This window comes from Engystomops pustulosus, chromosome 9, assembly GCF_040894005.1.
Source record: "Engystomops pustulosus chromosome 9, aEngPut4.maternal, whole genome shotgun sequence".
Classification (NCBI taxonomy): domain Eukaryota; kingdom Metazoa; phylum Chordata; class Amphibia; order Anura; family Leptodactylidae; genus Engystomops; species Engystomops pustulosus.
In genome coordinates this window covers 4,995,942-5,013,691 of record NC_092419.1, presented here as the reverse complement: position 1 = coordinate 5,013,691, position 17,750 = coordinate 4,995,942, and the positions used below count along the sequence as shown (strand labels likewise).

The 17,750-nt window shown below is 44.6% G+C and overlaps 1 protein-coding gene across 1 annotated transcript; it reads right to left on the bottom strand.

The window, feature by feature from the left end:
* Positions 1 to 5,206: 5,206 nt before the first annotated feature.
* EXO1 (exonuclease 1) lies at positions 5,207 to 15,978 on the bottom strand. Its single transcript, XM_072123947.1, has 13 exons — positions 15,795 to 15,978; positions 14,480 to 14,684; positions 14,202 to 14,321; positions 13,704 to 13,827; positions 13,443 to 13,580; positions 12,434 to 12,646; positions 12,167 to 12,354; positions 11,250 to 11,346; positions 8,322 to 8,502; positions 7,987 to 8,227; positions 6,973 to 7,420; positions 6,688 to 6,789; positions 5,207 to 5,389 (listed from the first exon to the last, which is right to left on the bottom strand). The coding sequence occupies exons 2-13, from the start codon at positions 14,638 to 14,640 to the stop codon at positions 5,207 to 5,209; spliced, it is 2,196 nt and encodes a 731-aa protein (XP_071980048.1). The 5' UTR covers positions 14,641 to 14,684; positions 15,795 to 15,978.
* Between the last annotated feature and the right edge of the window lie 1,772 nt (positions 15,979 to 17,750).

Sequence of the window (17,750 nt, the reverse complement as noted above, 5' to 3'; positions counted from 1 at the left end):
GGATTCTCACAGAAAGAAGGTAGAATGATTTCCAGATAAGACTGTGAGACATTTTTGACTTATGGGGAGGTGACAGGTATTTAGTAGGAGGAAGTTTCTTGAAATCTATCTTGTATCCCTGAAGAAGGATGTCGAATACCCAGGGATTTGAGGTTATTTTTAGCCATTCCTCTCTGAAATTCAACGATCTTCCTCCTACTATGACGTCATTGCTTCTTGTTTCTACTTAGGTCAGATGACGCTGAGAAAAGAAACCCTTTAACTTTTCCACCTTTCGGGTAGTTCCACAGCGACCCCTTTTCCCTTTGTCTTTATACTCATCCCTATGGCTTTTAAAGTCCCGAAATGGCTGCTTCCTGGGTGCTGGCTTGTTTTCCGGAAAGCCCTTCTTCTTGTCTGATGCCCTTTCCAGAATGGTATCGAGTTCCGGGCCGAAGACAAACTCTCCTGAAAAGGGAAGGCCACATAACTTTGTTTTCCACTGCTTCAGCCATAGCGCCCTTCTTGATGCGTTCGTCAGAGCCCCCTCTTTGAACGAGAAACGGACACCCTCAGCTGCAGCGTCTGCTAAGAAAGCCGTTGCCGATTTTAGTAGAGGAAAATTTTCTAAGATGGTCGTTCTAGGAGTTCCCTCCTTGATATGGGATTCTAGTTCGTTCAGCCAGTACCGAAGATTCCTTGCAACTGAAGTAGCTGTTAGGTGAGATTTTAAACTCCACATGGATGTCCTCCAGGCTTTCCTTAGCAGAGAATCGGATTTTCTGTCCATGGGGTCTCTAAGCTGTGCTGCGTCCTCAAAGGGAAGGTCTGTTTTCCTTACTATCTTAGTAACCTGCACGTCCACCTTGGGGCAGGAATCCCATAATTTTGAGTCTTCTGGCTCAAAAACTAATCTTTTTCTGAAATGTTTTGATATGAGGATTCTTTTGTCAGGTTCCTTCCATTCTTCAGACAATAGCTCCCTAAGAGTGTCGTTTAAAGGAAACACCCTCTTACGCTTCGCTTTTAATCACCCAAATAACTCATCTTCCTTGGATTTGGGTACAACAACATCTTCTATTTCTAAGGTTTGTCTGATGGCCTTCAACAGATTATCTAATTCATCTATCTGAAATAAATGTCTTGATTCAACAGTATTAACAAAATCCTGAGGGTTTAAGGAGTCTTCTGTCTCTACTACAGAACAAGAAGGTGTCTCCTAATCACTTCCCGCCTCGGATGGTGATGTTTCGGGTTCTGGCCTTTTACAGGGGGGAGCCCTAGACGTAGCTGCTGCTATAGATGAGACTACTTTCTCTTCTATGAAACCTTTAAGTTCGTCCAGAAAGGATGTTTTTTTCCTCTCTCATAAAGTTGCCAATACAAACTTTACAAATTGTTTTTTTTATACGAATCTGGCATAGAATGATTACACGTTACATTTTTTGGCTCTGGTTTTGTCTGATTTCTCGGTTCTTTCAGGCCTGTTAGCCTTATCCCCCTTCTCCTCTTTGCCTTTCCCCGTAGACCCCAGGTCGTGTCCTAAAAGGCAAATACAGGAGACTAATAACCCACTAGCATTGAATACACAATGGCAAGATATCCCCTGCAAATCAACCCCACTTACAGAGACTGGAGGGTGCAGGAAAATCGGGTTAACTTCGTCAGTCATGATAGACAACAAAAGATTTTTGCCGCAAATACTGGAGCCGTCGTCACAGAGTAACTAGACCTCAGATCATAGTGATCTACCTGCTTTCGGCTCCCAGTAATGCTTTGCGCTTTTTGCGCGCCACTCCTGGTCGTGGTCGGAAGTTGTCATCGGTCCTCGCGCACGTGCAATCCAGGATCGCGGCGGCCAGCCATACGGACCCCAGGACGGCTGCAAGGAGGACCCAGCATCGACCGAGAGCCGGGGCCGCCGGGATTTCGCCATGACGGCCTCACCCGTGAGTATGCTTCGTCCCCCCTCCCCCCCAGGAGGAGAGAGGGCACCTCTCTATGACCTGCCTCGGTAGGGACAGGAAGAACACTGGCGGGAGGATGCGGGGAGGGGAATTTAACCTCTCTTCTTCCTGTCCCTACAGCGGTCAAGGGGCATCCTCCAGGTGGGCCGTCATGGGGGACGAAGTGGAAATTAAGATCCCAAGGTTGAATAGAAGTAGAAACAGGACACAACCTAGAAGCCCCTTAAAAGAGACCTCTTGACTAGGGGAAATTGCCACCTTGAAATCTAAGAAAGCACTAAGAGTTGCTACTTTGAGTGTTGACACTAAGCACCTCGTCTAGGCCACTCTAAAGGAAATCTAAAATCAAACTTATTTCCGTAGTGGACGACTGGTCCCACCTATCTCTAGAAAACTGATGATCTATTTTGGACGTGGTTTAAAAGGCCTTCAGTCCTTAAACAGTCCCATTCAGCATCCAGGCTGCTATGTGAAAATTCGGGACTGTCGGATGTATCACTGGGCCCTGGAACAGCAGATCATGATGCAGAAGTTTGCAGAAGTTACAATGACCATCCCCAGGAGCAGCAAAAACCATGACTTCCTTGGCCCATATGGAGATAAGGGTCACGTGTGCGCCAACCTCCTTGATCTTGGTTATTACCCTATAGAGAAGACAAAAGGGGGAAAGGCATACAACAATAACCACTCCCCCCCCCCCCCACAGAAAGCCTGCTGTCATTCTTTCTGTCGGACGCTTTCTCCAGAATGTGGCCCAACCCTTTACCCTTCACATGTTAATGCAGTTCATCTTAGAACCAGCATCCCCATTGTACAACTTCAGCCATGTTGTCCTCCTGGCCACATTTAATAATGCCCCTGATTTACCTACATCCTTATTCGGTCCGATGAAGCATCCTTGACAACGTTTGCTGCTTTTCAAAGCAGTGGCAATAATCCCAGGAACTTCCTCAGTTGGTGTGACTGATACTAGGTGGTTTTCTAACTGCTCAATCCAGACTCCCAGGGTAAGCGCTTTGGAAGTAGCGGCAATACTGGGCCGCAACATAGCCATAGAGTTTTTCTTATAATCTCTTCAGCAGACTGTCTGCCTTCTTATCCATGGGGTCTTTTAACAATCTTAGGCCATCAAATGGCAAGGAGGTCTTCGCAATCGGCACATTGACTTTAGGCACTGCATCCTATAGGGCTGAATCTTCTTCACAAAAAAGGTACCTCCTTTTAAAGTTTATTGAAACTCCTGCACGCTTCTCAGAGTCTTCTCACTGTTTTTTTAACAAGCGCCTCTGTGTTCCTATTAACCAGAAATACCCTTAACCTTTTTTCACTGAAACCTAGGAACATCTGATCCCAGATAGACAGTTTCTTTAACTTCCTCCAATCCCATTGTCGCTCTCAAGGCTTTAAGTAATGCATCTGTATCACCCGGGTGCAGAATGGTTTTCCAGACCCGTCTTCTGAATGCCGTTATGACATTTTAGAAGTAGAGGATTGCCGTTAATTTCTTTATCAGCATCTCACAACTGGACAGAAGAGGCTGAGCATCTTCCTGAACCACTTTTTCTGTACACTTTACACAAGTTTTTATAAGAAGAGGATAGCCCTAGATTTAATAAGCACAACATTAATGAGATGCTTCCTATGAAGAGCACTTACGTATCACCACGCATCACTATGTCACACTTTGTATAAAGTAACAGCAATTCCTTTCCGTTAACGTTACATTATATTCTAAAGAATGTAAAAACAAGGCTTGCAAATCAACTGTGCAATCATACTTTAGATATGAAAGGATATCACTGCCCCGATGATGATACAAGTGTAACAGAAATTAAAAATGTAAACACACAGCAATAGAAAAAATTTCATTTATTATCTAAATTTTTTTTCGTTAGAAACTTTATACATGCATATATTTTACAACCCACAAACAAATATGTACAAGTCCATAAAATAATATCTATACACTATATCCTATTCTTAAAAAAAAAAAAAATCATCCTAAAAATTGTGCCAGATTTCAGAAGCAATTTTGCGCTTTAAAGCCAACAGAGTCTTACTTTCCATGGCAACTTGTGCTCATAAAGCCCATGACCACAAGAAGAGGGTGGAGGCGATGGCTCAAGACAGCTGCAACCTAAGGTACAGGCATTTACAAAATTTCAAATACGGGAGTTGTCCATTAAATGGCAATGTCTGTAAACGTCATACCTTCAAAATATTTGTGCAGTGATCCACAGACCTCTAAAAGCACATGCAGCCCCATCCCCATGCAGTTTCAGATAGTGGGTGGAGGCACTGCTCGTCAGCCCTCCACTGGCCTCATCTTATGGCCTGTTGCCCAAACTTGCTTTGCGTGCACGTAGAATTTACTGGACCAAACTTACACCTACTGAACTGATATGCTGAGATAAGTTCAGCAGTTTTGTGTTCGGTACAGTAAGAATAAGACATCAATATCTAAAGCCTAGGAGTTTCCAAGCTTAAACAATTAGGTCCTCTACTGGTGGTCAATGGGGGTTCGGGCCTTTGCTTCCACCCTGGGTGTAATGCAGAAGCTTAACCATGGTCTGAGCAGGAAAAAAAGACAATTCTGTGTATAGCATAGCAGCCGTTACCCACCCTGAAGCAGTATGGCCACTTCCCTACAAACAGGGCATCTGCTGATCATCTGTTTTACAATTCAGCTGAAGCCAGTTGCAGAGGTGCTAGGTGTCACACCCTTTCGCCTTTCATATGGGTCATTAAAAGTTTAAAGTGTGGAAAATCCCTTCAAATTGTAACAACCATTTTTTATTCACAATTTTAAGCAAAATAACGCATTCCTCATGATCTATCATGGATGGTTACTCAAGTTCTTAGTCACCATTTCTCTTGTGTAGCACCTCCACCTCTGGAAGTAAAAGTTTACAGACGGCTCGAACAGGACTATCCGTTACATTGAAAAATATTTCTTTTTGGGTCCATGAAATGCATTCAAACCAAAAGAATACAGAACATGGCAGTAACATAATACTGGTCACTTTATGGATCTCGAAGATTTAATTTCCATGTTCCAATGAGTTAATATTCATTATAACGAATACATTTCATCATAGAGCCTTCATACAAAGATGCTGCAGCCGGAAGATCTGACAGAACAAACTAGCGGGGTCCGGGTGCCTTCAATGCCTGCAGACGTTTATGAAGAAAACAAGGTACAGGATTAGGTAACCAGGTTGAATAAGATAAAGAGTAGAAGTCTGGAATATATTTTTATCTTACTTCTTAAAACTGAAGTTTTTCCAAAGGTCATTGATAGTCGTCTGCAGTCCGGGCCTGTTCTCGTTGTTTTGTGACGGTCTTGCTCGGCTACTCAGACCGCTAGCCTTTGCGCGAGCCATTGGCTTTAGTTTGGATCCAGAAAGTGAATCCAGACCTTTGCGTTTCAACAGCCCAGACACCTGAAAATTCAGCATAACAAACATCTTTGCACAGGGGATGATTAAATGTGGTCATGCAATGCCCCCACGTTATATCACGACATTGTTGCATAGGACATGCTACCCGCCATTGCACAGGAGGGACAGGAGAGAAGACTCTCTACAACCAAGCCACAGTTAAAGGCACAGTCACCAGCTTTTAACCCATCAAACGAGCAGCTCCCTCAGGCAGGAAGTGAAACATCTTATTTAGAATTCCTTCCTATTATGTGATATATTATCCACTTAGCTATAAGAACCCCCCCAAAAAAAAAAAAAAAAATCTAAATTTCAAAAGTCATGTGAAAAGAAGATGCCCGAGATGAGTCACTTTGAGGCTGATTCTAGAAAGGGCATTTCATATGCAGCTGAGGGTGTTCATAGATTAATGGGAAATCTTGGGACCTAAAATCAATCGCGATAAACCAGGGACATTACTCATAGATCCAGGCACCGATACTGTAGTAATCTTCTTATATTTGTTATCCATGGCCTCATTCCAAAACCAACTTTTAGAATTATGTGAGTCGTCAACTGCCACTGTGTGAGATTTCATCAGGCAGAGGGAGGGGAAGGAGTACGGGACAACGTGACAGCCTGTGAAGCCAGAGCTCAAAGGCAACTTCTGGCAACTCCCATAATTTTAAAAGTTGATTTTAGAATGAAGGAAGAAAGGAAGGAGGCCATGGATAACAAATATAAGATTACCACAGCTACGGTGCCCGAATCTATGCATAAGTGTCCCTGGTTTATGAATGTTTGATTTTGATGATAGATTTCCTTTAAGCTGCTCTGGAACCCAACCCAACTAACTTCATCCAATGACTGGTCTCCGCAGACACAGGACATCACTTCTGTTTTCCCATACACTTCCTGTGTGGTCCTCTGGTCTGAGGAGGCCAATCACTCAATGGCTGTACTAGGTCCTGTGAACACCCCCAAAACCTCAGAAATGGAAATACAAAGCAGCAGCAGGGAGGTCAGGAGGACTTCAAAGTGCAGATATGACGCATTCACAGGCAAAGCAAAGACTCCTCCTGTGATCACCCATCGAAGTTTAATCCAACACCCTAGTTTATAAAAGTGGTCTTCAACTTTCTAAACATATCTGTATTACCAATAACTCATTACGTAAATGGAGATATTTATCCACAAAGACATCGACCTTTCTTTAGACGTACCCTAGAGGCGAGTCATTGGGATGAAGACACTAGTCTCCAGTCTCTAGTCAGTTTCCCGCAAATCACAAAACAACAATACAAACACTTTGGAGTGAATACCTTAACACTGGCGATGGGCTTTGACTCAGGAAAAGCTGTGTGATGTGCAGGAGAGAGTTTCAAACTGAATTGACAAGCAGATTCTTCAGTTTTGTCAAGGTCCTAAATATTGGAACAGAAATGGTCATTCAAGTAACAACCACTGCATAACAGGCAAGGTATAGTACAAAAATTAAAAAAGGGAACTTATATTAAAAAAACAAACAGATCTCATAGAATGAACAGAGATCGTCTTCCACGCCACATACAATAAGTATGTTTAAAAGTAGAAAAAGTCCTTCATACCTCGGAGCTGGAGTCTTCAATTTCGACCACGTTTGATTTAGATTTATTTTCAGAGGACGTGAGCACCGGACTGATCTGGTCACCACTGCCTGGGTATTTGTCCGATGAATCGGTCCTTAAGTTTTCCATATCTGGCACATTTTTAGTCCTCTGAAAGCGATGGAGGGACAGCAGAGAAGGGGAGAGAGTCTGCGACTTTGTGTTGTCTTTGGACAAGCTTTCCGACCAGCTAAAACAGTTTCTAGGTTTTTGGATTAGAGGGGTGAAGGAAGAGGTCACATCGCTGGTTTTAGACGCAGGGGATGGAGACTTCCAGTAGTTGAGCTGTTTACATCCATTGTCTGGGGAGAGGTCACCAGACACTCCACAATCAGTGAACGTATGGTCTTCTTCTTGCTTTTCGACTTCCACAGATGAGGTCAAGAGATCAGAAGGATTGCAAAAAAACCTAAAACATATACACAATGTACAAAAGATCACATACAAAGTTTCTACAGTGTGCATGAGCACGAGTCAAAGGTCTAATATTGAATGTTTTCAAGGAAGGAAGCAGAAAATGTACTGTCTACTGGGCGATCCTTACTATAGGTGAGCTGGATGAGGCAACACACTTAGGATTCATTTGGAAACTACTGCACGCAGTGGATGAGTGTAAGCTCTACAGTGCAGAAGCAGGTACCAAACAGCTGATGGGTGCTACCTGTGATAAGCCCCAAATCAATCAGGTATTTGGGTTTTTAACTAATTGGGAGCTGCAGTTACCGAGCCTGACAGAGAACAGAACTCTTTCCAGCAGGAGATGAGCGGATCAGACGTTTAAGTGCAGTCAATCCTGCAAATGGTTGCCCCCAACAAATAGCCACGACTACGATTTGCAAGAGGTGGATATCTGCATACTTTGTAATGGGAAAATCCCCATGCAGTACACACATGGTATCTATGTGCATCTTTTATGCAGATTTGGCCATTTAGTGTTCATTGTGCGTTGATTGTCCACCCCCATTATGCACATACCGGCTTCTAGTCCCAGGAACAGAGATCGTCCCGCACTCTTCATTCTTCCGTTGTACAATCTTTGCAAACTTATTCCTGGCTTTGGGTGGAGACTCGGAGTTCCCTGCGGCATCATCCCCTGGCTGCAGGGCGCTCAGGCCAGGACTCTTCAGCTTTGTTAAATGATCGTCACTTTCTACTTTAGGCTTCTTCTTCTGGGAGAATGAATACTGACTGAGGAGATCAGATTCGGACGCCCCACCTGGATGGTAAACGCACACATTGTTTCATTCACTGCCATCGTATATTAGGTGAATAATATATATTTTATATACTATTTGCCTCCATGATTTTACCTTCATGTGGTCTCTTCACTTGGTTCTTGTTGCTGGGAATTATCAGCCCCCTGGACTTGGGCTTCTCCGTCACTTTTGGTTGCTCCTCCGTTTTAATACTGTGGGTATAATTTCTCTGCCAGATGCTGTTGGATGATGCGGTGGTCCTTCTGTCCCAGCTGTGACTGCTCTGCTTAGAAAGCTGAAGAGTGAAAATGTGAAGAATGGAGTCTCGTTCTCCTATGGATATGACAAATGTTGTGAAGGCAAAAGCCTTGTAACAGCGAGAATGTAGAAAATTCATCCTGGATACCCCTGGAAAGACCATTACGAGGCAGCTGGGATGATCAGCAGTGATCATCCGGAATAAATGGGGATAAGCGATTAAGGTATGGGGGCAAGTACCAATAACTTCATTGCCTATTCCCATTTATTCTGGCTCAGGTTACTGGGCTCTCTTATCCCAAGCTCTAGAGCACTTATAGCTACATGGCTGCTGCAGCCAGTTATTGCCTTAAGGCTGCAACCTGATCAAGTCCAGTGGGAGGACAAGATAGGCAGGGGAATCAATGGGCAAGTACTGTTCCTTTATTAATTCGTCCCATGCCCCCCTTTCTCTATAGATTTTTCAGGAATGAGTAAGAATGCTATTCACAAAGTGAGGAACCTTAGGCTCTGTTCACACTACCATTTCTGTTATGTATCTGAAATAAACGTAAGACACAGTATCCATTAATAACTTGGTGTTTTATGGTGAAAATAGACACGTTGCTGTTAGTTACTAATAACTGAATAAATTGATCAAACAAAAGCAAAGTGGTGCGTCACTATCAAAACTATGCAACATCGGCAAAGAGTTTGTATGTTCTCTCCGTGTTAGCGTGGGTTTCCTCCTGTTTCCTCCCACACTCCAAAACATACTGGTAGGTGATTAGATTGTGAGCCCCATGGGGACAGGGACCAATTTGTCATGCTTTGTGCAGCGCTGCGTAATCTGTGTGCGCTATATAAAGAATTATTATTTTTATGCGACACAGATACATTTTTATAGATAAACAAATCCAAAACACAGACAGTATCATAAAAACTATTAAAATTGTACCAAACTACATACAATTATATACCATGTTATTCGCACTATGATAAAGTACAACAACAAAACACCTCCTGAATGGGTAAAGTAAACCCAAACCAACCCCAAAAATGTAAACAAGTTAAAGGTGCATCTACATCTATCTACCTGCCATAGAGGTATGAAACATATAAACTGATGCCCAACCATAGAAAATTTTCCCACCACCTTTGACTTACATTGGGGATACTTGACCTATCCGTTTATATGGTTAGGCATCAGTTTATAGGTTTCATACCTCTATGGCAGGTAGATAGATGTAGATGCACCTTTAGTTAGGAGGTGTTTTGTTGTTGTACTTTATCATAGTGCCAATAACATGCTATATAATTGTATGTACTTTGGTACAATTTGAATTGTTTTTATGATATGGTCTGTGTTTGTTTATCTATAAAATGTATCTTTTCGCATAGTTTTGATAGTGACACTATCTTTGCTTTTGTTTTGATAGATTAATTTTAGTGTGCCGAAGACATTTATAACTAGTGTATACTATGGTTGTGCAGGGTTCTGCTCAAATACCACATGTTCCTGTCACACACAACCCACGCTAGAATCTAAATATCCATTATCTCTCTCACTTTCTGGAAAAAAAAAAAAAAAAATTTATAACGGACTGAAAAATATTGACTTCAATATAAAAATCACGACAGAGGTTTCCCCACAAGCGCCGTGCTCGGTGATCTCCATCAGCTCCACAGAGATGAATAGAGTAGAACGGTCCTGCACGGCCGACTGATCCATTACTCTCATGAAGCGTCGAGGGGTCCGACGGAGGTACGTGGGACCCCTCCTTTTCACAAAAACTGTGTGGGTCTTATCACCGTAACCCCCACCAATCAGCAAGTTGGGCCCTAACCCCACACAAGAATAACGGATGAAAGCCGAACTAATAACAGAATAACTATAACTAACTAATAACAGAAGACCCCGATAACTGCATTGATGCCAATGGATTTCTAACTTGCACGTTATTAGCATTATTTTAAAAGTCATTGGGTAACAACTATAAAATTACCACTGTCACCGGCCTGGATCTTTGAGCAAGTTTCTCAGATTTATCATTCTACATTTTGATGGTAGATTTCCTTTAAAGGGAAGTTGTCACCACATTTTCACATATGCAGCAATTTTATCTTATATCACCTGGAGTCAGAGAGGGAGGCGTGTCTTGCTCAGCTGGCCCCTCCCATCTACTCCTCCCCACTATTCAGCAGTTCATGTCATGTGACCAGGGTGATTTCGTCAAAACGTCCTGTACTCTCTACCTCTGCAAAATGTACCCCGTGTATGTATCTAGTGGCATGAAGTCACAAAAGCCTCCATGGATTTCTACTCCTCTCCATCCTCCATGGAGATTGCTGTGATTTCATGTCATCAGATATAAACAGTACAGTTTGCCAATGTTAGGAGGCTAAAGGACCCGAGATGATGTCACTCTGGTCACAGAGCTGTCAGTCAAAATAAGGGGCGTGGTTCACTGGCAGCCCAGGAGAGAGAAGAGTCAGAGCCAGAAGACCTGAGTCAGAAAAGCTCATATGCATTATCCACACTTGCGAGTGTGCTGGACTCAGCATGTCAGTTCAGTCCTGGTTTGCAGCGTTCGGGCCGGGAGTTCGCGGCAGCACGCGCTGCGAGTGTGACGAGAGTACATCGCATCACACTCGCAAGTGTGGACCGGGCCTTATCCAGGTGCCCCACTGGCAGAAAATTTTAGTTGATATGGGAAGGACTTGTAAAATTCTGGTGACAGGTCTTCCTTGAACAGTAGTGTGAACTGGGCTTTATTCATCATGACTACTGCTCCTTCTCCTCACCTGTGGAACATCAGGATCATAGTCATCTATTTTTTTCAGTGTGTTGACGTCCACGTTTCCAAGAGCAATCTGATAAGCAGATGAGTCCCCGATGTTACTAAATTGTGTTAAGGAAGAGAGGAAAAGAATAGAACGGGCCAATGATACAAGACAAAAGTAAAGCAGGCATTTCTACCAGGTAAAGTCAAGCATCCCCAGCGCAAGTCCTCAGTATGCTCAGCGCAAGTCCTCAGTATGCACAGCGCAAGTCCTCAGTATGCACAGCGCAAGTCCCCAGTATGCTCAGCGCAAGTCCCCAGTAGTTCTTTATGGGGCAACACAGCTTAAAGGAACTACTATGCATAGGATACAATGCCTGAACCAGGATACACAGGGGGTCATTTACTAAGGGCCCGAATTGCGTTTTTACAGCGCGTTACCCGAATTTTTCTGTTTTGCGCCGATTTTCCCTGAATTGCCCCAGGTTTTGGCGCACGCGATCGGATTGTGGCACATCGGCGCCGGCGTGCATGCCACGGAAATCGGGGGACGTGGCCAAACGAAAACCCGACGGATTCAGAGAAACCGCCGCATTTTAAAAAAAAAAAAAAAAGTTCCACTGGACGCGCGCTTACCTGCACTCGGCTTAGTGAAGATCAGTGCATTCCGATGAACTTCAGCGCAGCAGCGCCACCTGGTGGACGTCGGGGGAACTACCTTAGTGAATCGCCGGAAGACCCGAATCCTCCACACAGAACGTGCCGCTGGATCGCAAATGGGTCGGGTAAGTAAATCTGCCCCACATTGTTTCTCAGACGAGCCTGGGCGTCTTAATCCGGCCCATGTCCTTCTACAACTACAATTTTACAAAGCCAAAAAGTTGTCAAAATGTAGTAACTTATCTACAAACATTCTAGTCCAATGAATAAGAAGGATACGGTCCTGCGTAACCCAGTTCTTTTGGGTCAATCCCGGCTTCGTAAGGATTTAGTGGAACTACTTTTCTTTTTACAGGATCAAAGACCAACTGGTATAAAAACGTGTTGTTTGCACGAATAAAACCCTCGATGTAACCGTCGGGAACAATGATGTTGGCTTTCAGATACTGTCCAATTTTCTTAATGACCTGAAAAATATGGGAATGTACGATCAATATTTGATTTCTGACAAAAAGCCACAAAGAACCTGCGCACGGAGCCCGTTACCTGTGTAATATCCGGATTATTCGCAATTTTCAGAAGTTTACTTGCTTTGGCTAAACCAATCCCATGGATAGATGGCAGATAGTCACAGCCGGACAGGATACACATGTAGCGAAACTTCTCCTCAGTAAATACATCTCCGAGATGTTTGCACATGCCAAATCTGTCTTGATCAATTTCTAAACCGTTTCCATACTTATCCATCTTCAAAATCACCTGGAAAAATCAAGGGAAAAAAAAATAGTAGGTGGAATTTGGTACATGGTAAGGTAGAAGGAAATCTACCATCAAAATCCATCCTGATAAACCAGGGACATTACTCATAGATCCGGGCACCAGGACTGTGATATCTTCTTATATTTGTTATCCATGGACTCCTTCCTACTAAAATCAACTTTTATAATTATGTTAATAACCCATAAGGGTTCCTGTAGGTGATTCCAGAACCCCTTCATGCTTTGGCTGCACAGGCTGTTACACTGTGCAAGATTAAAGCAGGTAAAGTGAAGAGGGGACGACAGAGTAACAGCCTGTGAAACTATAGCACAAAGGAGCTTTGATAACGCTTCCCAGAGCCCTTCAGGTTCATAAGAATAATGTTAAAAGTAGATTTTAGAAGGAAGGTGGAGAACATATATAACAAGATACCACAGTGAGCAAGTATCCCTGGTTTATTAGGATGGATTCTGATTGTTCGTTGATTTGATTATTATTTTTTCTTTTAAATTAGCCCCCGGTAGTGTAAAAATGAGAACAAACTGACATTTGCCTCTAGTCCAGTGCTGCTCCTCTCATCACTGCTGGTCTCTGTTGGTATACAGAGATCAGCAGTAACAGGAGGCAAGGACAGGGGTAAGTATTAGGTCATTCCAATCCCCCTACTACCCTATTACGCTGCAGATTTTCAGCTTAGAATCATGTGCAGATGGCCTAAAAGTTCTGGTGCCAGATTCAGTAGTGACCCGGTAGTACATCCTGGACGCTGTATGTAGAAGCCATTGTAAGTTCTCACCGTTTTACATCCAAAAGCAAGAAGGTCGGAGTCTTCTGTGATGATCGCCTGAGCAAACCCATTTTTATTTAAGTACGCCAACTGGGAATCTGCCTCGTAGGGAGCAACTATACAGTCCACGCCTTCAGAGCGCGCCGCCTACGTGACAAACACAAAATCATCAGAATTAAGAACGGTGGGTGGGTGGGGGATGGAGATCAGCAGATCGTCCTGCACACCTGACACACAAGAGTTAGGACCACAATGGATCATAGGACTCACTTTAATGACCTCATGAGCCATCTCCGAAGTGATATTCACCGCACGCGAAAAACAGTCTCTGGCCTCGGACAGCTTGCCTTCTCTCAGGAGCTGCTTCCCCTTCTGCAGATTCAGCTGCCTCTTCCTGCAAAAGAATATTTGTAGGTTTCATGTAAAATAAGCTCAAGATATTTTTTTCTTTTTAGGTTGTCAAAAGGTAAAGAGCCTGAGATCATAGGCTTTTAGCATGAAACACATCAACGCGTCTGGTCTGTGAATCCCAGACTGTGTGGTGGACAGATTTCATGGTCTGAACAGGACTCAAAGCATCAATGCTATATATGATGCAAGGAGCCACTCCAAAACCTCATGAAGACATCTTCAGTGTTATGCATGGAAGGGAGGACTCCTTGAGACATATATAACTGATGCTTGGAGCCCCTGAGACAGTGTTCAGATGGCGAAATCCTCCCACCACGAGGTCCGCGTTTTGCAGACTCAGCGCATTTGGTCACTTACTCTCGTCTGCTCTTCTCTACGTCTTTCTTAGAAGGTAACGTGCATCCGTCAAACACCAGTATGGGCCGGACGCCATGTGACAGCAGCATGTGCACAAACTTCATGCAGTAGGTGACATACCTGTAGAGGAAACACTCACATTATTCAGCCATTCCCAATGTGTTATAGAGCATGAGCAGCAGTAAATAATTGGAGAGGGGTTTGCACGACACCACCAGGACTTTGTTACGATGCTCCTCACTTATTAGATCTTCTACCCGAGACAAGGACAGACTTACTGGTCGGTTGGTTCTCCTTTGGCTAGTTTCTCAGCGCAGGCAAAAGCTCCTTTATGAAGCCAGCAGTAGGTGTCCACGGCCACCGTCTGACCCCGGTATTTCTTCACGTTGACCGGCTCCGAGGCTTCCTTTAGGAATTGTAATAAACCCTGGATTCCCATCGCTGCAGCAGTTCTAGGCAGAGGCTGAAACTTTACTCTCAGACCTATGTGAGAAATTACATCGAAATTTGAACTTCCCCAAATAAAATAGAAGTGTAACACAAGATGGTAAATTCATCTGATATTCTGTTCACATCATCCAAGCGCATAATAAAGATCCAACCATAGAGCATGACCTATCCCTGCCCAAAGCTGCGGTCACACCTGGCGATGACATTGTGTTTTGAATCACAACGCAGAGGCTGTTTTAATGAAATTGGCCCGATTACATTGCTTTTACGCAAAAACAATGCAAATAAAGCAAATCTCCTCAAAACAGACTTTGCATTTTCTTTCAAAAAGCAATGTAAACGCCACGTATGACCGCAGAGTATAGAAGTCTATGGAAACGTGAATTACTGATGCCTGATGTCATTCGCACACAGTCTGTATTTGCGGATAAGTTGCTATTTAACACAATCACGTGGCCCTTCAAATAAATTGGGACAAGCTGGCGACATCATTAACCAGCCATATAATTATTTTTCGGATCCACAAAAATGGATGAGCTACGGATAACACAGGCTGATAGTCTGCACATGTATAGCTCAGAAACGGATCCCACACTGAGTCCCTGGAAACGCCTGTGCGTTCGGGCCAAGGACCTCCATCTGTACACTAGCGTCGCATTATGAACGGACGCCTAGTGGTACGTGTGACCGCGGCCTTATTGTGCACCGGCGTATAATGCACCAGCTGCTCCTTCTGCGCCTGGCAGGACCTGGTGTGAATTTGCCGCTGGCTGTAGCGAGAGCGCGCAGCAGCCCGGGAACCATCCACTCCAATGCCACAAACACACTTTGGAACAAGGTAACGTAAAATCGCAGTCCCTAGCGGTCCGTTACTAATTACGATTATTTCGGAGCTTGTTCACCAGAAAAAATGCTCACAAACCCCGATAAATCCCGCGAAAAAAATATAAATAAGTTATTTCTGTAGATTTAAAGGGGCCTTCTATAATGTCTTATAAATCGTACAGTTTTGTATGACCCCTTTAAGGGCTCAGCCCTTCATTAATAGCAGCAGGTTACATTGCACATAATGGGGTTAGGACTACAAGTCCCAGCATCTCCGTGGATGAGATATAGGTGTAATTGGGGTGAAATTACACGCACCTGCGGGTCACCTGGCGCCCGGGCTCCGCTCACTGATCCGCCATTATCACTATGGGAGCCGCTCCGTCTGACCGGTACTTTAAACCAAGGCGCTTCTTCAGCCTGGAAAGGACCGCCCATCCCGCTATCACGTGATCCCAATCAATGGGTGTGGCTTAGATACCCCCGCCGCCATGACAAGTAAGGGAATAACGCGGCCCGGGGATTGTGGGGTTGGCTCGAGCTGCTGTTAACGGAGCTAAAAGCAAGAACCCGGAGCTGGGATTAGATTCAGGGTGAAAATGTTGCACATATCTTATAGTTCAGACAAATTACGTCGGGTGTGTACGATTTGCGGAGGGTAATGAAAGATGGCCGCCGGGCCGGCAGGGGGCGGTCACGTGCTGTACACACGTCAGCGAGGAACGTGGCGCGAAAACTGAGAAATAGTGAAAAAAAAAAGTTGGCGCCATTAGCAGAGCTGAGGTGATGAGGTCATTGCAGGGCTCTGAGGTGTGAGGAGGCCAAGGCTGTGTTTACACAGTGCTGTAAAGCAAATCACAGCTGCGTTAGAGAAAGCAAAGTTTTTTCTTGTTTTATGGGTGAAAATGCAGTCAGAATAAGTGTCAGAGAGGTCATTATTAGCGCTCAGTGTAGATTCTGTCAAAAATGAATCATGTAAAAAGTTCTGGGTAAGTGACTGACCCCGAGATGGACCCCCAAATCATCTTCTGATCAATGTGATGTTATTTTATGCTTGTGATAGAAGCCCTGCTACTGGTGAGAATACAGGCGTAGGCTACATTCACACTAACGTATGGGGGGGGGGGTTTGTATATACGTCCCCCATACACGGGGGACGGGATAAAGATAGGACATGTTGTGCGGCCATATATTGCTATGGAGAGGTGCGGGGGTGAGCGGCGTTCATACATCATGTGAATGTAGCTTTAGGGCACATTCACGTGAACATATGCCTGCCGGCCATAGCCCGGCGGGCGTGCGTCCGGCGCCTTGGGCCGGCGCCACATGTGGCGCTTTTGTCTGCGCTTGCAAACGCAGACAAAGTCGCGCCCACCGGGGCGGGCCTCGCCCCCATCGCTTCGACGTTTCTATGGCGTTTTCTACGTGTGGCGCCGGTCTTGGAGATGAGGAGGGTTGTCCCCTCTCTGTAGAGATGCACGTCCTATCTTTTCCCCGTGTACGGAGCGGTACGGTGCCGTATGTGTACTGCTCCGTGCGCCCATTGCCGACCTATTCAAAAGGGTCTTTTGAACGTAGCCTTATGTAACATGTTGACGTCGGAGAGAAAAACGACATGATACATCTGGGACCTGCCGCATCTCAGTAAGTCCTCGGCTATATATGGCCTTATGCATTTCAGTGGGGTATAGGGCCATCCATGTGCATGGCCGTATTGTACACCCTACTGTACTGTGAGCGCGATGTATACATATATACATAGCATGGCTTATTTTCCACTGTATTTTCGTTCTGTACATCCCATAGAAGTCAATGGGAACATATAAAATACAGGCTAGATACGTGCTGCATATGGCTGTATCCAGTGCAGTGGTAGACATGTACGTGCACTATCCAGAACCAGTGGTCAGCCATCCATTATTTTCCAGCCCTATATGCGGATACAGTGCAATACGTTGCCCTACGGTTGCTATACGTTCCGTATTTACGGCCAGAATACAGCTGTATATACAGAACAGAAAAGACCATACAGTTGTGTGCATGACGCCTAAGGCTGGTGCCACATGCACCGCTTTGTCTGCGTTTGAAAACGCAGGCAAAGCTGCACCCACCGGGGTGTGCCGCGGCCCGATCGCATTGGTGTTTCTATGGAAACACCTGCTATCGGGTACGAGCCGCTGGTGTTTTGCATAAAATTAACGCAAAATGCCGGTAGCTCATTCCCGATCGCAGGCGTTTCCATAGAAACTCTGATGCGATCGGGCCGTGGCACAC